This window comes from Cucurbita pepo, chromosome 11 (assembly GCF_057944985.1).
Source record: "Cucurbita pepo subsp. pepo isolate OVF chromosome 11, ASM5794498v1, whole genome shotgun sequence".
Lineage (NCBI taxonomy): Eukaryota > Viridiplantae > Streptophyta > Magnoliopsida > Cucurbitales > Cucurbitaceae > Cucurbita > Cucurbita pepo.
The window spans coordinates 15,711,019-15,728,071 of NC_141808.1; the positions used below are offsets into that span (position 1 = coordinate 15,711,019).

Below are 17,053 nucleotides of genomic sequence, written 5' to 3' on the forward strand. Positions count from 1 at the left end.
AACTAGATATTGTTCTTCTAACCATCGTACAGGGCACAAGGCTTATAAGCCTAGCCGTGCTTTCACGTGTCGTATTCCTCTTTTCAAACTAAGAAAACGACGTAAGCCTCAAGGCTTCGACTAGAACATTCATTTATTAGTAGTGAACGTAGAAATTCCGATTCATTGTCACCAAGTGTACAAAGATGATTCAATTATTTGTAGCAAGGAAAGTGCACCTTGTGGAGAGATGTTCACTTTTTAGTGTCTTGATAGGTTGGGATAGGCACTCCTGATTCTTCTGTCAGTTTCCTGTAAGCATTTTGTAACCTTCTTGTCACAGGTCCAACTTGTCCATCCCCAATCACGCGCCCGTCGATCTTCACAACCTGAAAAATCAAAGGGAGTTCCCCCGTTCGGTGTTCGGGTGTTAGTTCGGTTTGGTTCAATTCTTCGTCGAGTTATCTAACTAAAACCTTTCGACCCTATAAAAACAAACAAATTGATTCGGTTCGGTTTGTTTCAACCTGTTATTCGCATCATTAGTAGCATTTCTTCAAATGAAAATGATAAAACTTGAACAATCAAGGAAGTATACATGTTTTCCCGAGCTATACTTAAAACAATAAGCCTATAGATTAAGAGAGACATTGTAACGACCCAAGCCTACCGCTAGCAGATATTATCCTCTTTGGGGTTTCCCTTCTGGACTTCCCCTCAAGGTTTAAAACGTGTCTGCTAGGGAGAGGTTTCCACACCCTTATAAAGAATGTTTCGTTCTCCTCCCTAGACATCCAGATTCTAGAGTCGGTATCTCAGTTAGAAGGTTCCGTGTCAATATTTCCCCTCGACACGAGAAACCAAAGGAATTTCGAGGGATGAGTCTTTTGATAGCATTTCTTATATTTTTATGAACATATTTCTCAGTTTCCTATCAAGAGGAATTAAAAAAAAAAAAGTGTAGCCATAAGGTGTACTTACAGGGGTAAGTTCTCCCATTGTTCCAGTAGTCCATACCTGCAGAAAATCGTCTTTAGTTGTATACGAACGAACACTTCCACATGATGAAAGTTCGTTATCTTTTTCGTCGTTGCCATTGTTTTAGCTTCAGCTAGTCATTACTATAAGTTTTACAGTTAAAATTGTTTCAAGCAAACCGTTACGCTTTTGATGCTTCGGATGACGTATTCGATCCCATTTGATAACCATTTTATTTTTAGTTCATGGTGCGATCATGTTATGCAAACCAATGTTATAAGATTTTCATGAGCATTTTCGTTCTAACTCAATGTTACGCAAACCATTCAACTTCGAATTAAATACGTAAAAAACGAAAACCTCATCTGCAGTATGAAATTCTGATAGGCTGATTCTTCGCTCCTCCAATACCAGCTTCTCCTTCACCACAAGATCCATGACCTGCAGCCATTAGATCAATATTGGTTAAATCAAGGAAAGGAAAATTGTCTATGCAATCAAACAATCATAAGTTAAGGTCCTTATGGGTGGAATTCTTGAATGATGATTCATCCATGTGGCACCAAACGTTGAAGCCACTGCACATTATTGTTCAGCCTAGTAATGTATTGATAGTATACGTAACTTAGTGTGGACGGTAGGGAGTTCGTCGCTAAATGAGACTCTTGGGCTAATGGATGACAACGTTATACATAACATTGCTAGATATGTAATGAGGGAGGTTTAGGCCTAACTATGACATTTACAATAAATCCCATGTTGGCAACATATAAGGTGAAGTATCGTACCGTTGCACGAGTTATTCCAGGGAGACAGTAATCAGCATCAGGTGTCAAAACTTTGCCTTTTTTCACTAAAAACTGCACGAAATTCGCACAAGTTCATTAATCTTATATCCTTATCTCAAATGAAGTATAGAATGTAAGCGAATGAATTTATACATTTACTTTCGACATCGATAAGAAGACCAAACGAGGAGTAGAATCAGAAGGGAATGTGCCAGTCATGCAACAAATCATATGATGCCAAATGTAAATTATTATACAGAAGAGTCGATGCCATGCTTCCAAAGATAATATACAGAAGTTTCGAAACCCGATACTTACAATGTTTGTCGCATTTGTTTCAGACACAAAACCATCTTTGTCCAGCATGATAGCATCACCAGCCTTCGCATTGTTTCCTTCAATCTACACATTTCAATGAACTCAACCAATCGAAAGAGATAATCAAAACAGACTCGACACAATCCATTTGATATAGTTTCGAGTCAACCACAGATGATCGATTCAATCAAATACAAATCAAGCAGTCACTTCATGTGCTAACATGGAATCACATAACTTATGTGAATGGTATTGAATGCTAGCCAGCATGATATATCCAAGAGATGATAATAAGAACATGAAAACTTTTAATGTGTTCAAAATTACATTCCTTGAAGAAATTTGTACAAAAAGGTCACACTGTTGGAAATTCGATACCTTGGCAAGAATGTTGTTGAGAAGATTATTGTGATGAATCTTTGAATCCAAATTCTGGAGCCACGATAAATAAATAAGTACCGATTCTAACGGACTAATCGACGTTTATATTAATTAAACTTATGAGTACAAAACAAATTATAGAGAATTAGAGACATATAAGATGAAGGGAATTGTCTTACATTAGGTGCATTACGACGTGTTGTGGCAGTCACTAGAGTTATTCCGCTCGTATTGTCGTAGACAGGAGGTTTCCATTCAGCAAGCACTATATATAGTTACAAGCAGAAAATAAATAAATCATTAAAGCTAAAACACACCCCCATATACAAATAAACTACTGAAGTATTTACAGTTAAAGCAGCTCATCTTGAAGCATAGATGATCCTAAGAAAAGAACTGGCCATCCCATCCCTAACCTAACCACCCAAAAGGAAAAAGTCATGGCAACAACGGGGAAAAAGCTCAAACTTAAGAGGGAGCTCCAAAACCTAGAAACCTCTATGGTATTAACAGCCCAAGCCCACCGCTAGCAGATATTGTCCTCTTTGAGTTTTCTCTTTCAGGCTTCCCCTCAAGGTTTTTGAAACGCATCTTCTATGATAAGGTTTCCACACCCTTATAAAGAATGCTTCGTTCTCCTCTCCAACCGATGTAGGATCTCACAATCCACCACCTTCGAGGTCCAACGTTTTCGCAGGCACTCGTTCCCTTCTCTAGTCGATATGGGACCTCCAATCCATCCATTTTCGGGGTCCATTGTCCTTGCTGGCACACCGCCTCGTGTCCACCTCCCTTCAGGTTATGGGCCCACCACGTCCCAATCTGTTGATTGATGAAATTTCTGACATGGAATGTTTGTTGGTTGGGTTCATGGACGATGGGCATTGATTAAAAGTACTGTTCAGCAACAAAACCTGGGTAATGTCCTTCTGCAGGCAACAAAGAAGGCAGATACTGACAGTAATTTCATTAAATCTGTTTGGACTTCTTCTCATATTGGCTGGACTTCTCTTGATGCAATTGGAGATTCCAGGGGTATCCTATTGTGGAGCAAACCAAACTTTTCCATTAAGAAAGTTATACAAGCTCATTTCTTTGTCCCTATCCACGTTTTTATAGCTGATGCCTTTTCTTTTTGGCTTTTGGCTATATTCATGGGCATTCCAGAAATGAACTCCGTGATAATTTTCAGCACGAGCTGCATGACTTAGCTGGCTTAGGAGGAGACCAATAGATTATTGGAGGGGATTTTAGTATGACTCGCTGGTCTTGGGAGAAGTCTCATGAGATTTTGGATTCTATTTTAACTGTTGACTTCTTATGAATCCAAGCTTAATCATGTTCTTTTAAAATTTTCAGACGCCTGTTGGAACATACGAAAACAGCTGAGGCCAACATAAAGTTTTCTGCATAACTATTCCATCTAATAAAACCTGAAAGAACATAAAAGAAATCTTAATAGCAGGCTGACTGCATTGACACTAAAGCAAGAATTTGCATTACCAATTAAGGTGCATCCATAGAGATTGAATTCGGGACTCATTCCAGAAGTGACCTAAAGAGGATAAAAACAAGTAAATAAAGATAAACTCTTCCAAATTCAACCAAAAGTAAAAGAAGAATAGTACAACTCCTAGCTCTTCAATCTGACTTGTAAGTAAATATTAAACAGATGTACTGTGGATGTTAGAATTCCTAGTGGAACAATCATTCAGTTCATGACAGCTCCTTACGAAATTCATTAATAAGCCACATTAGTTTAAACATTGAAGAAATTGAAACTTTCAAACAAAGATGATTTCAATCCTTATTTTGAAAATAAATAGTCAAATGTAACCAACGAATTGTGATTTATTGTCAGAATAGTTGACATAAAACTCTGATGATGAAAATATGTTTCCTACCAAAGGAGTATGCCATTTTTCTTGTTATAACTAGCTACTTGGAATAAAAATATAAAAACAGCTTTCTACAGAAATAATTCACGGAAAAGGTTAGCAAACTAAGCGAGCCAGAGGTACTTTAAGATTACACAACCTTTTTCCCACGTGTTAAAGATAATCGGATGTGTGCATTATCGAACATTCCATTCCGAATGAGCGTTCCGAAAATGGCACCCTTCACCTACATTTGCATAAAAAGATTTACAAGGATAAACAATGCATCCTCTTTTAAGACTTCAGGAAAGTGTCTAAGAGAACCTTCCTCCCTGTATTAGATAACCCAAGAGCCAAAACCATAGAGGTTGCAAGAAGACAACATACTATACATATTGATGTTCAGTTTAATGGATAGAAACAAAGTTGACTCCATTGATGCGTACCTCGTCTCTAGTAGGAACATTCTGGAAAGCCAAAGCTTTTGATGAATCAAATAACCTACAGAAGAGAATTTTTTTTTCTTCAAATGTCATGGTGCAGGTAATATTAGCCATCTAGCTTGAGCTCCTTTTTCCACTAACCTATCCAAATGTTCATCAAGCTTAAATATTTTTCCTCCATAAACTCTAAGTCCCTCCCATACTGAGTCTCCGCCTTGGACAACAGAGTCGAACACAGAAACCTTACAACAATTGGAAGTCAAGAATGACAATATTAGAAAATGCAGAATTTAAAGAAAGTAGTACTTTAACTGCATGTGTTTATAGTACCTTCGCGCTATCACGAGGTAAGATCTCATCCCCCACCCATGCAAGCAGCTTCTCGTTTGCAGGAACTGGAAGATCAGGAGTGGGCAAGGGAGACATCAGGAGAAGTGATTTCTGCTTTACATGGCGCCTAAGAAAGTTGTAGAGCGGTGTGGTTTGCTCAAGTAAATCATATAGAGTAAATGGGAATGGCTGATACAGATAGAAAATTCAAGACACAATCTCATTAGTTGATGAACAGAAATGATCGTTAAGGTATTCGTCAAGGGAGTACATGTCGGCAAGGAGATAAGTGTTTGGTACTAAATACAAATCAAAGAAGTAAAGAATCACTACACAAATGGTATCACCCTATCATGTTATGTTGTAAAAATAGTGAACTCATTTTACTATTAGCAACATATCATTAATTTTAATGGTTAAGAGTTAAGTATCAAGAACAAAAATACGAAAAGAGATATGAAAGTTTCAACCAAAATGCAACTCCTAGAAAGGTGTAGAGAAAAGATATACCAAAGGATATTTCCTTGCTGACTCGAAACCTGTACTTTTATGTACAGTTTTATACCACCATGGAGCCCATACACCATCTATTGCTTTGGGACAAGCTTCCCATCTGAAAATGATTGTAGGTTATTATGATAAGCTTATCGATATCTGCAATAAACAGGTCGAGAAAACTTTGACTAACTATTTTGAATATCAAAAGCCAACTATAGCCAAGAGATGGAGAGAGAGACGTGCATTATATGATGGCTCCTGTAATTAAATAGATTATATTTCTACAGTCCAAGCCAATAGTGGAACTGCCTCCAGAAGACAACAACTTTTAGGTTGGACATGGTACAATAGGCTCCGACACAATTACTAGTTTCACAACTTCAAAGAAAATTACGATTTCAATTTTCATCGAGTTTTGATCACAAATGAAAAGGTAATATATGAAGTTATTTTAACTTTTTAAAGGAACAAGAGCTCCATACTTCAGCATTTTGTGTTCAAAAGGAATATCGAGGTCTTCACAAAGACCACGTAAAGTTGCCTGTGGACCAATAAAAGAAAGAAGATAAAATGTTACCAACCGATATGATGAATCGCGTTAATCTAAATTAAAAAGAATAAACAACTGAGAGTAGATGATAATGCAATATAGAGTCTTAATAATTGAAGTGAAGTCTCCACAAGGATTAAGAACCAGAACGAATGTGTTATATCATTCATGATATCAATTTGAATTTGAATAAAGTGGCAGATGCATAAACTAAAACATGAAAATTTATGCATTATATCATAATCGTGTCTCTAGTGCGAGAAAAGATGTGGTAAATCAGAAAGAAGTAGAACCTCAGGATCCTTTTGAAGCTCAGCTGCGTCGATGATAGGAGGGGGTCTTCCCAACTCTTTGAGCTCATTATAAACAGATACCAATTCTGAGAAGCCCAATTCAGAAAAGGTTGCAGGTATGACCTTATCGTAGGATGGCTGAGACAAGTTCATTGATTGTCAAGAAGGGTAAATAAAGAATGAGGTGGCCATCGACGAAACTTGTACTGTTCATGGAACAAACAACCCAAGAATACAACACATATGCATGGTTCTTAGACTCCACAACTACAAACAAAAAATGAACTTAAAAGCTATGAATATATTCCTTTGTCATAAGAAGTACACCCTTGATTAGTAACAAGGAAGAAATAGGAAATTTTCCAAAATTTGTATTCAAGTGATTTATTTTTCAAAGATTAGCTTAATTCATATGAGAGGTAACAATATTAGGAGGTTAATACCACTACATGACTATTCAATCTTTCGTAACCTTGTCGAATGACAACATAAAGGTAAAGAGAAATAAATTCCTAAGTATCTTACCAAGATATCAAGTGGATTTCTTATCAATATGAAGTGCCTTCCTTTCTTCATCAAATCACTTGCCAAACCAGGTACTTTTTGTTTTGCTATGTGCTGTTTGGATATCAAATGGAAAAAATAATCATAAAACTAGAAAATGATGTGCAGTAGGTTAACAAACATCAGTTTCCTTTTCATTTTCCTATTTTTTCTTTTTTTTCTTTTCTTTTGATTATCCTCGTGCACGTAAAGATGAACTATACACAATCATCAAAGCCGAAGCATTCTAGTTGAATACTAATTTCTTTACTCCCCATGTAATGCTTAATGAACCGTCCATCAGCTTTGAAGTGAAGAGCTCGAAATCAAATAGAGAAAGTTTACTCTCTCTCTCTATAACTCTCTCTCAACCATACATCGTGCACGGATTATACATTTTGATATTTTATATGAGCATCTATGATAAGCAATTCGTCATCCTGGCAACGATCCTTTCAAAAGTTTTCAGTGTCTTATTAATCGAAAAGCATACAGTCAATCCATCCAGAGGACATGTACATGTACGTCAAGGAACACAATTCAATAAGGAATACAATTAGATATACGAATGGTGAAGAAAATTTGCATTACCTTGCAAAATCGGTACTTCTTTTTTCCTGGTGCAAAAATGATGTCCTTTATGACCTTATTTCCATCAGGTTCCTATAGCAAGCATGCAAAAAAGGCAATGAGAGCGTACGGGAACTTTTCTGCTTATTATTCCAAATGATAATAATGTCATAACCACCCGTACATGGTCAATTTTCTTTTATACTTTTCAAGCAAGGTGCAAGGGTACCGTAGGGAGAAGATCAGTTGATATTGGCTACTTGAAACAAGATCTATCCTACGACATTCGACATCTAAAAGATGTAGAATATTTAACAGAAAAGTACTAGGTAGTCATCATAATTTGAACCAACGGCCTTAAAAGGCATCTAGATATAAAGCTTCATACTTCTCCTGCCAAACCATGGTGGTTAAAATTGGCACTTTCTCGCTCCAAAATGACGAACAAAGTTTTAGCGTTGGTTGTTGAAAGTTGTTCCTGGATATATACATACCACTCCCTACGTTCGGAGTTTCAAACAAATGACACAGACTGGAAGTTGAAACAAGTGAAGATGCTATGATGATATACAAACCATTTTGGATAGTAGCTCCTCCCGGTATGGCCTATCGTAACCTGTCACCCGAAGGAAATTCGCATAGAGTGGTTCGTCTAGCACTTCCATGTCATCTCTCTGAGGACAAAAACGAGCAAGAAACAAGTTCTCATTGAAAATTATGCACCCAAAAAAAAAAAACATTCCATGTTATATAGTGGTTGCATCTGATCTTCCTCGTACTTAACAGCACAAAGAGTATCAAATGGCATTACGTCCTCAAAGTACATTTGCTCCCAAATACATTTCAAATCAGAAACTCATAATGAATGACAATTGTAGCCATAAAATCTACTTTCAATTAGTTCAAGTGATTTATCCAGATATATAGCTCTGCTGCCAAAGATTGAAGAAGAAGATAGTTATAACATATTACTTTAACAATGCAAACAGTATTAAAAGAGCAAAAAGAAACAACAGAGCCCAACAAAGCTTGTCCTCCAAATCTTATACCGGATGTTAAAATCAATATTGATCTAAAAAAACAAGTTGAACCATGACTTTCGACTCAGGGTCGAATTTCCAAAATAATGCAAAACCTGTCCCAAGCAGAAGCAACTATGTACACAAGAGCAGAAAAAAACCATCAAAACATCACCTATATAAACAAGTGACCGCCATGGGAGCAGAGAAAAACTATAGTCATTGAAACCCATTATAGAAATACCATTACTAATGCAACCAAAAGAGTACAACAGCCAACACATAAAAACCAAAATACTCTAGCTGTTTTCATCCCATTTCCTTTCCATCTTATCAGCAACAAAACAGAGTAAGCAAGCAATGGAGTGTTAGTTAGCGAGTGAGAATCCCACATTGGTTAGGGAGGAAAACGAAACACCCTTTATAAGAGTGTGGAAACCTTTCCCTATCTGCTAGCGGAAGGCTTGGACCGTTACATAGAGTGACTAAGTGAATCAAAACGTAAATCATTTAACACATAATGACCATAATGGAAGAAGAGAAAAGCAGTAATTCTTGAAATCCATTCGAGAAAAATCATTATCATCCATGCAACCAAAACCAATAAAATGCCACCAACACATAAATTTTACAACTCTACACTCTACCGCTCTTATCTTCCCCTCTTGCTCCTCCTTTTCTCAGCAACCAAACAGAGTAAGCAAGAAATAGAATGTCAGATAGAGAACGACAGAGCAAACCAAGACGTAAATCAGTGAGTCACAGACAATTGACAACAATGGGCGAAGAGAAAAGCTAGAATTCATGAAACCCATTAAAGAAAAAACATTACTCATGCAACCAAAGCAATGCAACAGCCACCAACACATAAAATTTCACAACACTACACTCTCCAGCTCTTTGCTTACGTTTTTCCTCCCTATTTTCTCAGCAACCAAACAGAGTAAGCAAGAAATGGAATGTCAGATAGAGAACGACAGAGAAAACCAAGACGTAAATCAGTGAGTCACAGACAATTGACAACAATGGGTGAAGAGAAAAGCTAGAATTCATGAAACCCATTAAAGAAAAAACGTCACTCATGCAACCAAAGCAATGCAACAGCCACCAACACTACACTCTCCAGCTCTTTTCTTACTCTTTTCCTCCCTATTTTCTCAGCAACCAAACAGAGTAAACAGGAATGCCTAGCTAGAGATTCACCAAGAAAACTCGAATAGTACCTGGGCAAAAGAGTACATCAGGCTAGTACTGAGCGACCTCGGAGTAGACCATAAGTGAATCACCTCCACCTCCCCCATCGCAAGCCACAGAGCTCAAGAATCAAAATGCGCTGAAACTAAGCTAACAGACCCTCACGCGGATGAAATGCAAGATCACAAAACCAGGAGAAAAGTTCGATTTCTTGAAAAAGAGAGATTAAATGCGTACACGAAATGGGTATTTTACCTGTTTGATTTTCCCTTAAAAAGGTACAAGAATCCAAGCGATTTCTGCAGTGTTTTATTCTGAATTGATCAGTTGTGCTCCACTCAATTGATCCTCGACACCCATCAAAGCTGAAAAGACAAGCAAATCTACACGAACACCACGTAAGGCAATGCAAGAACAGCAATGAAATCACTGGCAAATCATTTCTCTAAAGTATTCACCTCACTTTATTCTCAAGAAATCCCGTTATTTGCCTTTTTTTTTTTTTTTGTTTTTTCCTTCCACACGAGCATCGTGGGGATCTAATTAATATATTAAAAGTCTATTATTAATGGGCTTTCGGCCCAAACATTACCCCAACTTCACCTCTGACTCGGTCAAACTTTGGTTTAATCTTTAAATTTTACTGATTAGATTACTTTTATAATAGTGACTTTGTCCCATCAACTTATAATTAAAGTCAATTTAATTATATTTTATATATTTTAAAATTAAACTTTTAAATAAATTTCTAATTTATATATCATTGCTTTTAAGTTAGTAATAAAAGGTCTTTTTTTTTTTAATTTATAAATGAAATATTAAATAAAATTTTATAATATAAAAAAAATAACATAAATTCTATAAATTTAATTAAATCATTAGTACTCATGAGCTAACCAAGTCTGGCTCAAGTTCGGTCCAACCCCGATCTAGGCTCAAACATTATTTTGAACAAGAGTTGGGTTATGGTCTTGACTATCAAATATCGGGTCACCCCGTTCTAGGCTCAAACATACTTTAACCCACTCAGCTTGGGTTTGCAGTTCCAATTAAGACATTCTTTCATCTTTATTTTGCCAACTTACCATCCGAGTATTTCTTAAACTTTCTTTATAAACTAAAGGTATTATTAAAAAAAATTAAAGTTTTCAACGTATTTTTGAGACAAAGTACAAAATTTACGATGTTTTATTAATCAATAAAGCAGAATATTGAACACTTACAACTATCAGTGAACTTTAATCATGGAACTAAATCAATCTGTAAAGTTCAAACTATAATTCCCACTATTGTTTCTTTTACAATAATCATTTAGAACAATGTTTGATGAATTTAACGAAGAAAGCTACTTGAATTTCAGAGTAAACAATCTAATACTTGATCTATTATAAGAGTACATGTAAGGTAGCAAGTTCATGGGTTTTAGTTCATCAGTTATATCACATATACTCAGATTAGACTGTTCTACGATACCCAGAAAATGATTAAACGTGTCGATATTGCGAATTACGGAAGCAATATATGCCACCGGCCGTTCGCTTCTACAAGCTTTGTGTCCATGGCTTCCATTGTCTACATCGTTTCCGTGATTTGCATCATCGACATGTTCACTCCCCGGGAAAGAGTGTGTGGAACTATGAGTTTGCTTTGGGCGCAGAAGAATGGAAAGGACACGAACAAGGTGCGGGAGACAAACTGGATCGTATATTACATCTGCGCCTAACCTACATAACGAGGATTGTTCACATTTCATTTCTAAGCAGAAGAGTCATGGTCTATATTACAAGGAGAGCTTGTACAAAAAGAAAGTTATATCAAATCATAAAGTAGAAACTCACACAATATCTGGTGCAAAAGCTTCGAGTTCACTTTCAGATGCTGATTCCCATGGCAGATGCATGCATTCCACCTGAGATTCATATATTTCTCATTATAAACTGATACATGAAAGTCTCATACATTAAACAAACTTTATAATAAGTTAGTAAGAGCCCATGTCCACCGCTAATAGATATTGTCTGATTTAGCCCGTTACGTATCACCATCAGTCTCATGGTTTTAAAACCCTTATAAGGAATGTTTCGTTCCCCTCTCCAACCGATGTAGGATCTCACAATCCATCCCCCTTGGGAGACAACATCCTCGCTAGCACATTGCCCAGTGTCTGGCTCTGATACCATTTGTAACGGCACATGCCCACTATTAGTAGATATTGTCCGCTTTTGCTCATTATGTATCACTGTCAGTCTCACGGCTATAAAAAGCGTCTATTAGGGAGAGGTTTCCACACCCTTATAAGGAATGTTTTGTTCGTCTTTCCAACTGATGCGGGGTCTCACAATTCACCCCCTTTCGGAGCCCAGCGTCCTCGCTAGCACACCGCCCGATATCTGACTCTGATACTATTTGTAACAGCTCATGCCCACCGCTAGTGGATATTGTCCGCTTTGGCCCGTTACGCATCACTGTCAGCCTCACGGTTTTAAAAATGCGTCTATTAGAGAGAGGTTTTCACACCCTTATAAGGAATGTTTCATTCCCCTCCCCAACCGACGTGGGATCTCAGAATCCACCCTCCTTGGGAGCCCAACGTCCTCGCAGGCACACCGCCCAGTGTCTAGCTCTGATACCATTTGTAACAGCTCATACCCACCACTAGTAGATATTGTCCGCTTTGGCCCATTACGTATCGCAGTCAACCTCACGATTTTAAAACGCGTCTATTAGGGAGAGGTTTCCACACCCTTATAAGGAATGTTTCGTTCCCCTCTCCAACCGACGTGGGATCTCAATCAAAGGAAGGGAGGAAAAAGCTTAAGAATGGTCTTAAAAGCAGGAAGACGTACAGAAGCGCAATAACTTTCAAACATTTTGCTTCCATTTCAATTGTAAGCATGCAGAGATTGAGGTCAACAGATAGCTAAAAACATGTAGAAATTCCTGATAATTGTGCCCTTACAGTTTGAAGATCCTCTTTAGTTCTTTCTGGTGTAGCAGTTGCAGAGCTGAGGCAGCACAACCCATTCAACCCTAAATTAACCTTCATATTTGCTAATGTTGACGGGTCACCATCACTCAACACTATCTGTTTAAAACACAAGGTTGTCAAGTTTGTGGTAAAGTTGAAAAGTCTCCATTGATGGGAACAATGCAAGCTTTCAAGGTTTTCCAGCAACTTACCGATGACGTTTTGACGCGAGCAAGGCAGATTCCAACCAAACCCACACCCGAACCAACCTGCTTTCATGTAAAACATAGCTAGAAAATTATGGAAATCTTCCAAGGCATTCAGATCAAAGGTTAGGTTTGTGTAACCGAAGTTAAAGTCATTAGGTTACATATTCCAAATTATGAAACTAATCTTTTATACTCATTAGCTTAAACAATTCATAAACTCTCCTAATCCCAGATTTCATGAACTCAAACTTACTAAAACTGTGAGCCAAACATCACCTGATCTTACACAGAATAGCCAGTGTAAACGCGCAGGCTTAGATAGTACTCGTCTCTTATTTCTTTTTATCAACAAAAAAAATTAAGTAGATAAAGATGAAAAGGCTTAGATCATCAAAAGGGTATGTTCCTCCTAACAACGTATGATCGGAATAATAAGCAAAATATTTGAGTATAGTGACCGACCATCGAGGTATACAACGATTCAGATTGCAAAAGTAAGGAGTTTTTGGACTAGATTTAAGGCAGGACTACATGTACAACTTTACCTCAAAGCATTTTCTTGTTGAGAAAATGTCTGGAAACGAGAGTATCAATTCCGAAAGGTATAGACTCGAAGGCCAAATTGAACACCTGTATCACACAAAGATCTACAGACTTGAAACAACTTTGCAAGATTATTTTAACTTAAATACTTACTCTCTTTCTTTTTCTTCTTTTATAAAATAAGAACCACTTTCATTAAGAAGAATGAAAGAACAAAAGCTCATCAGTAATAAAAAAAGGGGGAATACCCCGGACTAATAAAGGTGGAATCTCAATTTTAGGGACTAAAATTAGATTCCTAAAATTGAGATTCCACCGACACATTTTGAAAGTTTAGAGGCCAAAATAAAACCACCTGAAAGTTCAGGGACTAAAAATGTAACAACCCAAGTCCACCGCAAGCCGATATTATCCTCTTTGGGCTTTCCCTTTCGGGCTTCCCCTCAAAGTTTTTAAAACACGTCTACTAAGGAGAAGTTTTCACACCCTTATAAAGAATACTTCATTCTCCTCCCAAACCGATGTGGGATTTCACAATCCACTCCCTTCAGAACCCAGTGTCCTCGTTGGCACTTGTTCCCTTCTCCAATCGATGTGGGATACCCCAACCCTCCCTCCTTCGAGCCCCAATGTCCTTGTTGGCACAGCGCCTCATGTCCACAGGCTCAGCCTCTTTGCTGGCACATTGTCCGATGTTTGGCTCTGATATCATTTGTAACAGTCCAAGCCCACTGCTAGCAGATATTGTCCTCTTTAAGCTTTCCTTTTCGGACTTCCTCTCAAGGTTTTCAAAAAGCGTCTGCTAGGGAGAGGTTTCCACACCCGTATAAAGAATGTTTTGTTCTCCTCTCCAACTGATGTGGGATCTCACAAACAATAAGACTTTAACCAACAATGTACTTTCTTTATATAAAGAGAGGAACCACTCATTAAGAAGAATGAAAGAACAAAAGTCTCATCACTTGGGCAATACCCGAGAACAATAAAGATGGAAATCTGAATATCAGCTCTAACAGAGAATAAATGCATAAAATCTATTATGTTTAGCAGTTAACTTCAAGCAAATGCACATCAATCCAGATGGTAAAACAATGTTCCAAGTATATCGATATATGAACACAACGCTCAAAGAGAAAAATGTAAATCAGATGAACAATAACCAGAAACTCTAAAGATCAAAATCTTCCACAAATTATTGTGCTAACACATGATGATGAACATAAGATAACTTAAACAAAGTTGTGAGTGTGAAGCATTCCCTGTATCACCTGCAAGCATATTGAGAGAGCATTGTAGTGGCACCACAAATTTCCTTAACTTTTGGCAACTCGAAGAACCTAAACGAACCAATTTAATTCAATATTTGTTAGCAAGGAAGCAAAACCAAATTATTGACTACTTCAGTCGTGCGATAGAACAAAAACGAAGAAAATACTTGCCATGTGGAAAAAGAAAAGAAACAAATTTGGAGATTGTTGCACTTTCTTTGCCCAGATTCTCATCCTATCAAACAAGAACTCTTATCATTCAAGAGAAAGGAAAAATAGCCAAGGGAGTCTAATGTGCAAATGAATCAATGTTATAGTTTTTCCTTCTTCAGCAGCTTACCTTCCATGAAACCATGTAATGAGCATACAATTCATAGAACTCATCTAACACTTCAACTTGACTTGATTCAACTTCAGATATCAGTTTTTTCATAAAATTCTTCAGATATGGTACATGAAAATGGTTGATTTCTTGCTGACAAAAAGTAGGAAACAGAGAAATAAGTAAACTCAAATATCAATCCTGTTCAACAAATGCCAATAACATCTACATTCTGTTACTCTCCAGGGAACCAACAAAATTTAAATCCTAAGTGAACTAATAAGCAAGCAGAGAATTTATATTGAATTCAATTAAAACAATCAAATGGAGATCAAATGGCTTAGAATCTCAACAGCTTTGCTAATGCAATGATCCCAAATGAACCTCTGCACTGTCTCGGTCACTAATCCGCCACCCAATTCCCTAAAAGAGACAAAAAAAAAAAAAAAAAAAAAAAAAAAACACATTATCCACCTCCATTATGAGAAACGCAAATAAAGGGATCGAGAAGAAACGTGTAATCCATTCGGTAAATGATATAAAACTCCAATAAAATGGGCACAGAGATAGAAAGCGCGTTAGAATGAGAGCATTTCAGCTGAAGTTAAGTGGGGGTATTAGAGTGGTACCTGGCTATGCAAAGTAAAGAATCAGCTGGCTCCATGGCGAGGAAAGCAGAGATGAGATGGAAGCTAGGAGGAACAGAGACGTCGATGCCGAGCTCCTCCGCCATGGTTGGTGGTCGGATTGTACAGACAGTGCGCGCCGTAGCGATCAAATCGCAATGGAAACTGGAAAGTAGCGAGAATAGAGAAATGGGCCAAATCCAAGCAAATTCAGGTACGGAAAAGTTTTTTATTTTTTTTAGTTGAACCGGGTTTGAACGGCTGGAGCGGGTCGACCCGGTAATTTTTATAATATAATATTTTACTAACATAATTTTAAATTTTAAATTTTAATATTAAAAGATAATTTTCCACCCTTAAAAAAAAATTTGTTTAAACATTATCAACAACATGACATACATACATACATACGCACACACCTTTATATGGGTGGGGAGGAGGAATATATTACCTATCCCCGACCTCATTTATCTAACAAATTTCATGCAAAATCTCGACCATGCAAGTTAAATTACTTAGAATCAATTCAATTATTTGAATTGTATTTTTTTTTCAATCCAAACCGTCTTTATTTATTTATTCAAATTTTTATTTAAGTTAGTTTTGAGTGGTTCCCGCTCAATTTATTTATTTTTTAATATTAAATTATATATATACGAAAGCATTATTTTAGACCTAAAGTTATTATTTATTTGAACTCAGCTAAATAAATTGATAATTCAATCCAAACCGTATAGATTAAGTTGGCTTAATCAGGTTTCTTGTATCACCAATTTTTTTTTTTAATTCTAATTTATCATATTTACAAATTACTGATAAATTAAAATTTTTATCATCAGGTCAAGCTCCTTCCCTTTCATCGATATTTTCTTCCCTGACGGAACTCGATAAATAGTATTTTTTTTCCAGAATAAATATCATAATTACATTGTTAAAATTATTAAGACCGAAAATGATATATTGTCTATAATATAAACTTAAATTGGTATATAAACTTTATCCAAAACACATTAATATAGTATCTAATTTAAATCTACACGAGTCTGAAATTAGAAAATTAATTTATTTTCACTGGTAATATTTTTCACAATTATTTTTTTTCTCTTCCTTTTTAAGACCTTTAAATTGAAGAAAAACAATTTTTCCCATTTATGAAAATGAAAGAAAAAGAAATTGCCCCTTGTAAGGGAATTTTGAACAACCATTTTGCTTGCAAAATGTGCCTTTTTTTTCCTTGAAAATAAATTTTTATTTTAAGTTAGTACCAATAATTTTTAAAATTTTATTTTTATAGTACCTTTAATAATTTCAAATATTATACTCTAATTTTTTTAAAAAAAATTAAAAATTTAGCCT

The 17,053-nt window shown here is 36.5% G+C and overlaps 2 protein-coding genes across 5 annotated transcripts; both read right to left on the reverse strand.

Annotated features, from left to right (window-relative positions):
• Positions 1-115: 115 nt before the first annotated feature.
• Positions 116-10,276, reverse strand: LOC111804888 (D-aminoacid aminotransferase-like PLP-dependent enzymes superfamily protein). Of its 3 annotated transcripts, XM_023689697.2 has the most exons (21): positions 10,220-10,276; positions 10,017-10,144; positions 9,791-9,906; positions 8,124-8,222; positions 7,570-7,641; positions 6,961-7,053; positions 6,436-6,573; positions 6,075-6,133; positions 5,605-5,707; positions 5,095-5,283; positions 4,906-5,006; positions 4,768-4,822; positions 4,482-4,568; positions 3,948-3,999; positions 2,624-2,709; positions 2,442-2,495; positions 2,064-2,147; positions 1,746-1,817; positions 1,318-1,398; positions 961-996; positions 116-368 (listed from the first exon to the last, which is right to left on the reverse strand). In XM_023689697.2, exons 3-21 carry the CDS (start codon positions 9,866-9,868, stop codon positions 234-236), a joined length of 1,674 nt encoding a protein of 557 aa, XP_023545465.2. In that variant the 5' UTR covers positions 9,869-9,906; positions 10,017-10,144; positions 10,220-10,276; the 3' UTR covers positions 116-233. The 3 variants fall into 3 exon arrangements, with proteins under 3 accessions (XP_023545465.2, XP_023545466.2, XP_023545463.2); XM_023689698.2 differs by lacking the exon at positions 10,220-10,276 and having other exon boundaries at positions 9,791-9,900; positions 10,017-10,213; XM_023689695.2 differs by lacking the exon at positions 10,220-10,276 and having other exon boundaries at positions 10,017-10,213.
• Positions 10,277-10,972: 696 nt separating this feature from the next.
• LOC111786604 (S-adenosyl-L-methionine-dependent methyltransferases superfamily protein) lies at positions 10,973-15,897 on the reverse strand. 2 transcript variants are annotated; one of them, XM_087128115.1, is made up of 10 exons: positions 15,701-15,897; positions 15,425-15,494; positions 15,090-15,224; positions 14,921-14,984; positions 14,739-14,818; positions 13,484-13,567; positions 12,942-12,998; positions 12,721-12,846; positions 11,600-11,670; positions 10,973-11,485 (listed from the first exon to the last, which is right to left on the reverse strand). In XM_087128115.1, the coding sequence occupies exons 1-10, from the start codon at positions 15,802-15,804 to the stop codon at positions 11,107-11,109; spliced, it is 1,170 nt and encodes a 389-aa protein (XP_086984241.1). In that variant the 5' UTR covers positions 15,805-15,897; the 3' UTR covers positions 10,973-11,106. The 2 variants fall into 2 exon arrangements, with proteins under 2 accessions (XP_086984241.1, XP_086984242.1); XM_087128116.1 differs by having other exon boundaries at positions 12,721-12,842; positions 12,938-12,998.
• Between the last annotated feature and the right edge of the window lie 1,156 nt (positions 15,898-17,053).

What these genes read in the sequence shown, in the direction of transcription:
- LOC111804888 (XM_023689697.2), bottom strand. Translation starts at nt 9,868, where the DNA reads ATGGGGGAGGTGGAGGTGATTCACTTATGGTCTACTCCGAGGTCGCTC. An exon ending in AGCTTCAAAAGGATCCTGAG is followed by an intron (nt 6,134 to 6,435) that starts GTTCTACTTCTT and finishes ATTGGTCCACAG; the next exon opens with GCAACTTTACGTGGTCTTTG. An exon ending in CTTGATGAACATTTGGATAG is followed by an intron (nt 4,823 to 4,905) that starts GTTAGTGGAAAA and finishes TCTCTTCTGTAG; the next exon opens with GTTATTTGATTCATCAAAAG.
- LOC111786604 (XM_087128115.1), bottom strand. Translation starts at nt 15,804, where the DNA reads ATGGCGGAGGAGCTCGGCATCGACGTCTCTGTTCCTCCTAGCTTCCAT. An exon ending in TGCTTGCAGGTGATACAGGG is followed by an intron (nt 13,568 to 14,738) that starts AATGCTTCACAC and finishes GTGTGATACAGG; the next exon opens with TGTTCAATTTGGCCTTCGAG. An exon ending in CTAAAGAGGATCTTCAAACT is followed by an intron (nt 11,671 to 12,720) that starts GTAAGGGCACAA and finishes TATGAATCTCAG; the next exon opens with GTGGAATGCATGCATCTGCC.